We start from the raw sequence: 9,627 nt of genomic DNA, 5'->3' as shown, positions 1-9,627 counted from the left end.
TCCCCCCCCCCCCCATTAAAATTGGACTTTAACTCGCAATTGCGAGTTTATATCTCGCAATTCTGACTTTATAACTCACAATTGCGTGTTATAAAGTCAGAATTGTGAGTTTTAATACCGCAGTTGTGAGTTTCTCGCAATTATGACTTTATATCTTGCAATTCTGTGCAAGTCAAAATTGTGAGTCACAATAACCTTTTTTTTTATTTTTTTATTTTATTCAGTGGCAAAAATGGGCTTCCATATTATACATATACGCTAAGCTGGGCTTTCCTAAAAAGAAAGCTGTGCACTTTAAAGATGCATGAGCCAGAACTGACCTTTTGTTGTTTACACTTTATAGTTATTGATTAAGAAGATTGATTAAAAGTAGGATTTGATGCTTAAATCTGAACAAATCCTTGAAAATCAGAGAGAGAGAGAGAGAGAGAGAATCCCTGTTTCAATTTAGATCGCCTCACCTCACACTGCATCCTGTGGGAATTACAAAGACGTCAGTAGGCAGTGAAGCAAACGTAATATTTCTAAAAAAAACGGCCTTCTTTTACCACAATGTCTTCTGAATTTTGTTATCGAAAACAACATTTTCAAGAAGTCCCTCAAAGAATGGAGAATCATGTGGAAAGTCAGGTTCTCATCAAAGAATTGTAATTTGTTTCGCTCTTGTCTGCCGTGCTGTTTCTCAGAATGAAGCAGCTGAAGGCCCGGTGATGGAGAAAAACTCAGATGCAGTGGAGCTTTAGAATCGATAATCTGGAGGGACAGAGGAAGTGCGGAACACCGTGTGTATGTGCTTTCATCCGCTCTCAGAGTAAAAGGTCACTGATGTCATCTGTAGGTGTGTGTCTATGTGTGAATAAGTCAGTGGTTGTGTGTGCATGATTCAGCAGATGTTTTTTCAGTCTCAGTGGGCTGTGAAGATCAGAGTCTGCCCTGTTAATCTCTGTCAACCAAAGACACGTTTACTTTGGGTGCCTCTATCTACAGCTTTACATTTAACCTCCGCTGCATGTTTGTCTGTGCTTGTTTTTTTTGTTTGGTGCATTATGTGTAGGCAAGCATGACTTTTGCTATCTTCACCCTTAACCCAATGTACTGAACTTGGTTCACAGTCTGTGTTACACACATGGACATACCTCAAAATGTGCAGCTTGTTGAGAAGAAGTGTGTATTACTTTTCTAAGCAACTAACCACTAACAACACCATTGCAACCTTTTAGAAAGGCCTAAGACATGCACTAAAAACACCCAGAACATCAATCCAACAGCCACAACACACTCCCAACCTGATCTCAGGAGCATATTTTTCACATAAACTGTGGATTTATTTTCTGTCAAGGAAACAGGCTTTCATAATAACCCTAACTGAGATCATATGCAGTACAAAATAATTCAAACCACATACTAGCGCCAAGACACCACTCACATTTCCTCCAGAATTTTTTTTGTTTGTTTTGTTTTTAGACATGATTCATTTGCATGACATGATGCCAGGTGTGAGTGTGTGTATCCCAGGTGGTTTATAATGAACTAAGGGTCTGTGAGATTGAAATGTCAGTGTGTTGTTGAGTTGTAATCACATGAAAAGGTCAACCGAGTGTTTCCAATTTCGCACGCAGAAAGGAAAACAACAAGAAAAGTGTGTAACCTTAAGCCCATGCTAATACAATGAACACAAAGGTTGGCATAACGCAACTGTTTCAAGTGTTTACCAATCAGCTATTGCTTTAAGGCTCACCTATTATGTCCACTAGGATTCCATGTGAAAGGAAAAGGCCATTCATACTGTCCTAGTGTCTTTGAAAAGAGACCTTTACTGCATCACATCACTGGAAGGATCCTATCAGGGTCACAGTTTAATTAGCCTTTTGTGTTTCCAACAGAAGCCTGTGCTAAAAAGTACAATCTGCAATATTTCATAAAACTCACCCAAAAATGGCAATTTGCTGAAAATTACTCTCCCTCAGGCCATCCAAGATGTAGATGACTATGTTTCTTCATCAGAACAGATTTGGAGAAATGTAGCATTGCATCACTTGCTCACCAATGGATGCTCTGCAGTGAATGGGTGCCGTCAGAATGAGAGACCAAACAGCTGATAAAAACATCACAATAATCCACAAGTAATCCGCACCACTCCAGTCCATCAATGAATGTCTTGTGAAGCAAAAAAAAAAAAGATATTTAAATAAATATAAAATATAACAAGTAAATAAATATTTACATATTTGTCATATACCATATTGCTAGAATTTTAGAAGTCTAGTTTCTTCCTAGATTGGAAAAAGTTATTTTAGGAGGCTCTAGAGAATCATGTCATTTTAGTTTGCCGCACATTCAACAGAGGTGGCATCTAAAGAATATCAGAGCCTGTCTGTTGTTTCGGCCCTGAGTAATGAATGGGGTCACACATTTATCAAAAATATCTTCAGAAGCGCACCTTTCATCTGTGTTCTGCCCACCCATGTCATCTCTACACAGACTAAACACGTCGGATCTGAAGATAGCCTTCACAGTCATAAATCAAGAACAAGAATCAAAGTCCGCATCTCCTCTGATCTCAGGTACACAAAATGGGAAAAATCAATACAAACCTGTTTTTAAGGTAAGGCTGTTGGGTTCACATCAGAAGGTACATTAGAGTCTAGAAGACATTTGCAGTTAAACCAAAAGATTGTGTATCTTGACATACTGTAAAGTCAGTAGTACGCTTGATCATGTGACCAATGTGTAAGGTCAGGTGGGCTCCCATAGGCAAAATAAATAGCATATATTAGCATTGCAATATGAACTCAAGGTGAAGTGAGCTTGAACACCTGAAGACAAATCTGTTTTGTTGGACTCTGAATCATATTCTAACCACATTATTATTTATGAGAAGTCTGTTCTAGTCAAGTGCATTTCTCTATTTTCTTAGCAACACTGTTGCTTTGTTTCTCATAGGAATGTATTAATGCATTTGAAATCAGAATTTGACATTCAAAACAGTGTTCCAAGGACATGCAGGGATTTTATTCTTGATTCAGATGGGGCAGGTAATACATATGTAAGGTGCTGGGGTCAGATGATGTGCCGAATTAATCCAAGCAAATGCGTTTGCTCTGTCTGTGTGCAGGAGGATGAGATGAGAGTGCTTGACAGACACACAGATGGATCAAGCATTGGAATAATACACAGCGCACACAACACCTCTGCACTTACTCCCGATTTCTTTCAACATGGGGACAGGAGAGCTGTCAGTCAGTGGACAAGCAAAGTGTTACTTGTTTGAAAAAGTAACTCAGTTATTTTCTTGTAAATTCAAAAGTAATGTGTTACTTTATTAGTTACTTGAAAAAATAATCTGATTATGTAACTCGCGTAACCTGTAATGCGTTACCCCCAACACTGCTAATAACTTTGTACAGAGTCGATCCTCCCTATACGCAAAATAGGCAAGCTGCGTAGGGCCTCCGAAACAGCAGGGGGCCCCCTTGCTCTCAAAGATGATTTAATTTTTGGCCAGTGGTTATGAAAACACGAATGATCATTTCTTTTAATGCGGTGCGCTGCCGCTCTTTCTATGTAAAAATCAGTCAAATCATGTAATGTGAATGTCGTACTGTCTTGCTCGAGACTAAAAAAGAAAACGAGTTGAAAGCGTACCGAGCCGCGGAAGAGACGCTGTTTCTCAAGCGCTTTCCGCGAACGCGATTCGAGACGGAGTGAAACACGGACAAATGCGTTTCGTTCGTTCGTTCATTACCACTCATATGAAACAAAACACATATGAATCTTTAGATTTTTTTTTTTACTTTCTCCAAAAGTTCATTCAACTATTTTTTTTCGGACTATTATTTCATATATCAGGCTTTACGGGGTTAATCTCCAGACATGTTCTTGTAAGGTTGCATCAGCCCTTCTGCTTCGCCGCCTGTGTTTGGAATGAATCAGTTGGGTGGATTAATGACACTTGATCTTTGCAACCTGAGAAAAACAAGCAACCTAATTCATTCATTTGCACATCACTGATGCCTACTCAGAGCTTCCATTAAAGCCCCTGCATGATGCTATCTGCATTACAAAAATCTTGTTGATAACACTATGCTATTTCATTACCCACAATGCACCTGTCTCTCTGATATGAGTTTGTGTGGGGATTAAAGCGAATCAGGTGCAGATCTTCATTCCTGTGATAACGCCACCTCACACTGGTCACAGATCAGCAATGGACACAATAGCTTGGACTCTGAGGTTGTGATAAAACAGGTCATAGTGCTTCACTGATAGATTATGGTATGATAGGAGATCCAACAGAGAGATGAAGAAGAAGAGAGAATTGGGCAGGGGGATGCTCTTGATGCCTTGTTTCAGATATCAGGATTCAATCTTTGCTGCTTTCTAAAAGGTCAATTAGAGATGGAAGATATGCTGAGATGCTACTGCTTAATCTGACACAGCCCTTTCAAGCAACACCCAAGGGCCTCGGATCAGCTGGGCGGATAGTGCAGATGTCTGTCACTGATTTACAGCTTGTTTTGACTAGTACCACCATGCCCTGCTCAACACTGAGGGTCTTTTTCCAAAATGATTCCATTTTTAAAAAGAAAGGAATTTTGGGATATGTGTTCTTCCATGACTTTGTATATTGTTATCCCCAAACAAAATACTCTAATGGTTCTTTTTAGTCAATCAAAAGACGTAAAGACATACAGTTCAACCATAGTGTTGTCAAATTCCCCTAACAAATGACTCTTCTGAGCTGGTTCTTTTTCGTGAATCAAAAACACAATACAACCATTGTAGTAAAGTTCCCTAAACAAATGACTCATATACTTAAACATACAGCTCAGTCGGTGTAGTTAGATTCCCAAACGAATGACTCTGATGAGCTGGTTCTTTTTGACGAATCAAAACAGCTCAACTGGAGTGAAGAGTCTGATTTCTCAAACAAATGACTCTAATGAGACGGTTCATTTAGTGAATCAAAAACATACAGCTCAACCAGTGTAGTTAGATTCCTGAACGAATGACTGTTATAAGATGGTTCTTTTTAATGAATCAGAAATATAGCTCAACCAAGTCAGATTCCACAAACAAAGCTAATTTGAATAGATATTATCTTTATTAACAAACTGCGTATTTGAAGCCTACACTCTTAAAAATGCTGGGTTAAATATAACCAAGCGGCCAGCTCTGTGTTAAAAAGGGACAAACCCAGCTATTTGGTTGTTTTGAACCCAACTGCTGGGTCAAAACAACCCAACCGCTGGGTCAAAACAACCCAACCGCTGGGTCAAAACAACCCAACCGCTGGGTCAAAACAACCCAACCGCTGGGCCAAAACAACACAACCGCTGGGTCAAAACAACCCAACCGCTGGGTCAAAACAACCCAACCGCTGGGTCAAAAGTCAAAACAACCCAATAGCTGGGTTTGTTCCTTTTTAACCCAGCATTTCTTAGAGTGTAAACAACTTTATTCTCACCTATATACATGTAAAAAAAACTCTTAAAAATTACATTCCATGACACAAAAACAGTATTATTTATAAAAAATTATAGTGGATTTTGGCATCTGCCATGACACGTGCTGTGAGAAATACAAATAGTTGGAGTTCTGTTATGACTAGAATATTGCACTGCTGGAAAAGGCTCCTATACAGCTTCCAAATTACCTGCAAATACAAATGTATATTTAAAAAAACAACAACAATCTAAAATAATAATCAAACAAGGCTTTCAGTACCAGTACATGTATAGTGCTTGCAGCACAAGAGACTTCATACATTCAGCATGAGGGGGTGGGGGTGGGGGGGGCTATGCTTTTGGTGTCCTCCCTCTCCCTGCACAAAACATTAACACAGTTCTCTTCTAATCCACCAGAAAGACGTCCCAACACCCTGTATGTGAATGAAGGACCAATAACAAGATCTGTTCGTGATGGGAGAAACAACGCTTTTTGATGCTTGGAATCAGCTGAATCAATTGCTTCATAAAATCAATTCGTTTCAAAGCACACAAAATGCCTGGCGGCACCTGCTGGTCAAAAAGGTGTAAATGTAACAAAAACTCAGCCCAAACATGCATAATGACACCTTTTATAAACCAACTGCAAATATTTTCATGAAAGTGTAATCTATTAAAAGTAATCTACAAATAATTACATATGAAGGTTCTTTGAAATTTAAACAACAATCTAAAATAATAATCAAACAAGGCTTTCAGTACCAGTACATGTATAGTGCTTGCAGCACAAGAGACTTCATACATTCAGCATGAGGGGGTGGGGGTGGGGGGATATGCTTTTGGTGTCCTCCCTCTCCCTGCACAAAACATTAACACAGTTCTCTTCTAATCCACCAGAAAGACGTCCCAACACCCTGTATGTGAATGAAGGTCCAATAACAAGATCTGTCCGTGATGGGAGAAACAACGCTTTTTGATGCTTGGAATCAGCTGAATCAATTGCTTCATAAAATCAATTCGTTTCAAAGCACACAAAATGCCTGGCGGCACCTGCTGGTCAAAAAGGTGTAAATGTAACAAAAACTCAGCCCAAACATGCATAATGACACCTTTTATAAAACTGCAAATATTTTCATGAAAGTGTAATCTATTAAAAGTAATCTACAAATAATTACATATGAAGGTTCTTTGAAATTTGCGTTTTATTAATTTGTAGTGCTTGTTTTTGCTTCATTAGGCAGGGCTAGGCAAACTAGGTCAATTAGAAGTCAATTTTCCTTATCATATTATACTCGCAAATCAATTAAAGCTCATTAAATGAATTGAAAATGAACCGTAATCAGTTCAAAACCATTGATAGTTTCACTAGATCAACAGCAGCATTTTTGACAAAAGCAAACAATTTTTACGTTAAGTATGATTTGAAACGGTTTGACATTACAAAGCCTCATTTGCTGAAATCACATGACTTGGCGAGTTTGATACAGTGATTCGAAAAGAAAAAAAAAAAAGATAAATGTTTCAAAGCATTGTTTCGAAGGCACCCATCGCAAGTTTCTGTTTACGATCGTGAACTACAGGTGCGGTCACAATATCAAGATTTCGAAAAAATGTCGTGTAAAAAAAAAAAAAAGCTACCATAAATAGCGTAGCAATGTATCAAGCACAGCTCACACTTAAGCCACTTTCAAACCAAGCAAAATCTGCATGGTGAACTGTTTCCTCCTCACAAAACTTTTGCGGACTACTATCACAATGACTGGATTTCGCTCACGAACAAGAGTAAACGTGACCGCACCTATAAGCCCTGCAGGAGTTAAAGAAATAGTTCAAAAGCAAAGTCTCTTTCTTCTATTCAACATAAACGAAGAACATTTGGGGAATGCTGGTAAACAAACAGCTGCCGTTAACGATTGACTTGCATAATATTTTTTTCAATACTATGGAAGTCAGCGGCTACCGCAACTCTTGGTTACCAACATTCTTCAAAATGTCTTCTTCTGCTCATACAGGTTTGGAACGACATGGGGTTGAGTAAATGATGACAGAATTTTCATTTTGGGTGAACTATGGCTTTAAAATACAGATGCATCTGGAATCTCATTTACCACAAGCGCCAGTATTTTCTGTTGGAAAACACCTCGCACACAAACGCACTAAACAGACAAGCACACTCAGCTTGTAGTAGAGAACCCGTTCCATAGATACTGCAGACAAACAATCCCTAGATCGCACACACACACACACACACGCACACTGACTTTTGGCATCTTAAAAAACAAACAAACAACAATAGCGTAGCAATGTATCAAGCACAGCTCACACTTAAGCCACTTTCAAACCAAGCAAAATCTGCATGGTGAACTGTTTCCTCCTCACAAAACTTTTGCGGACTACTATCACAATGACTGGATTTCGCTCACGAACAAGAGTAAACGTGACCGCACCTAAGCCCTGCAGGAGTTAAAGAAATAGTTCAAAAGCAAAGTCTCTTTCTTCTATTCAACATAAACGAAGAACATTTGGGGAATGCTGGTAAACAAACAGCTGCCGTTAACGATTGACTTGCATAATATTTTTTTCAATACTATGGAAGTCAGCGGCTACCGCAACTCTTGGTTACCAACATTCTTCAAAATGTCTTCTTCTGCTCATACAGGTTTGGAACGACATGGGGTTGAGTAAATGATGACAGAATTTTCATTTTGGGTGAACTATGGCTTTAAAATACAGATGCATCTGGAATCTCATTTACCACAAGCGCCAGTATTTTCTGTTGGAAAACACCTCGCACACAAACGCACTAAACAGACAAGCACACTCAGCTTGTAGTAGAGAACCCGTTCCATAGATACTGCAGACAAACAATCCCTAGATCGCACACACACACACACACACGCACACTGACTTTTGGCATCTTAAAAAACAAACAAACAACAAAAATAAAAAGCATAGAAATCGATGCATGGTCCCTATAATTACGCTTCTATGGCCCGATAAAGGTAAAGAAATGCCCTAGGCTGGCTGCCTGCCATAAATATCAAAATTATATCTTTTTTTATCTCTCTGAAACTCTACTTAGCAGAGGAAACACACCTCTGCGTTATCTAAAAAACGACATAAAAGATTTCCGCACGCAAATCAGGAACTCCCAGATCCAAAGGTTTTGATCGGCAAAACGAAAGTAACATAACCGGCGAACGTGTAACAAGTTCTTGCCAATTCACACGCGCCATATCAAAACCAGCAGCTTTCAAGTGGGAGTGCGACTGTGGTAAAGTACGGGCACGAACTGTCTGGCAGCCGAGATCGAAAAAAGGCAGATTCGTTTCTTGGTTTGTGGTTTGAATTTCCATTTGCGTTCTGTTTTTGTTGTGGTTATTTTTCGGAATATTCTATTATGGCACAAAGACGTAAAGAGCGCGAGAGCCGTTCCCCACCCCCGGGCTCTCAGCCGTCGTCAGGTGTGCTCGCCTCTTCGGGGAACTCGTCGGACGAGCCACTCTTGTGGATGCTTCCATCGCTGCGCATGCTGTGGAAGGTTTTCTTAAAGGCTTCCATCATGGAGTGCGCCAGTTTTTTGGCCTCCAGTTTACTCTCGCACTCCACGGCGTGGCAGTCCATCTGGAAGGTCAGATCGTCGTTGATTTGCCGGTAGATCCAGGCGAAGACGTTGGGGCTGACGTTGTGATCCGCCGTGCAGTACGCGATGCGAGCCACCTGGAAGGTGTCCATGGCGACCGTGGCCTCGCCCCGCCCATCCAGGTGATGCAGTCGTACCTGGAACGGCCGGATTTCCAGTACGCCGTTGCTGGAGGTGATGGAGTCATCGTGGGCCACTGATGTCTGCTTGGTGTCCCATAATCCCACCACAGCCGACTCGGTGCAGCCGGACAGGAAGTGAGTGCCGGAAATCGACACCTTGCCAAGGTAGGTCACCTGGTAAAAGGCAAACACACAAAAAGAAAAATTCAGACCACATGCACAAAGAAAGATTTATTTAAATATAAATATTTGGTCACACAATAAGCAACTAGTAAAAATTCTGAAAGCAACATGCATTTAGGCTTTACTGGTTACTGAATATGTTAATATATTTTTGTTATATTGAGAATGTGTGTAAAAAATACAAGTATTAAATTAGAGTAAAACACTTGGGGGGGGGGGGGGGGGGGGGTTT

General features: G+C 40.1%; 1 protein-coding gene and 1 long non-coding RNA gene across 2 annotated transcripts in view; one reads left to right on the top strand and one right to left on the bottom strand.

Moving 5' to 3' along the window:
* The first annotated feature begins 5,788 nt into the window (after positions 1-5,788).
* Positions 5,789-6,765, top strand: LOC107576606 (uncharacterized). The gene is made up of 2 exons (XR_001608084.1): positions 5,789-6,153; positions 6,631-6,765. It is a non-coding gene; the product is annotated as an uncharacterized lncRNA (long non-coding RNA).
* Positions 6,766-8,382: 1,617 nt separating this feature from the next.
* pid1 (phosphotyrosine interaction domain containing 1) overlaps positions 8,383-9,627 on the bottom strand; it is a 29,595-nt gene continuing 28,350 nt past the window's right edge. The window contains exon 3 of the mRNA XM_016261720.1: positions 8,383-9,386. Within this exon, the coding sequence (XP_016117206.1) occupies positions 8,898-9,386 (489 nt within the window). The 3' untranslated portion in view covers positions 8,383-8,897. The remainder of the gene's footprint in view (positions 9,387-9,627) is intronic.

This window comes from Sinocyclocheilus grahami, unplaced genomic scaffold (genome assembly GCF_001515645.1).
Source record: "Sinocyclocheilus grahami isolate Dianchi unplaced genomic scaffold, SAMN03320097.WGS_v1.1 scaffold31.1, whole genome shotgun sequence".
In the NCBI taxonomy this organism is placed as follows: Eukaryota; Metazoa; Chordata; class Actinopteri; order Cypriniformes; family Cyprinidae; genus Sinocyclocheilus; species Sinocyclocheilus grahami.
This window is presented reverse-complemented; position numbering and strand designations above follow the sequence as displayed.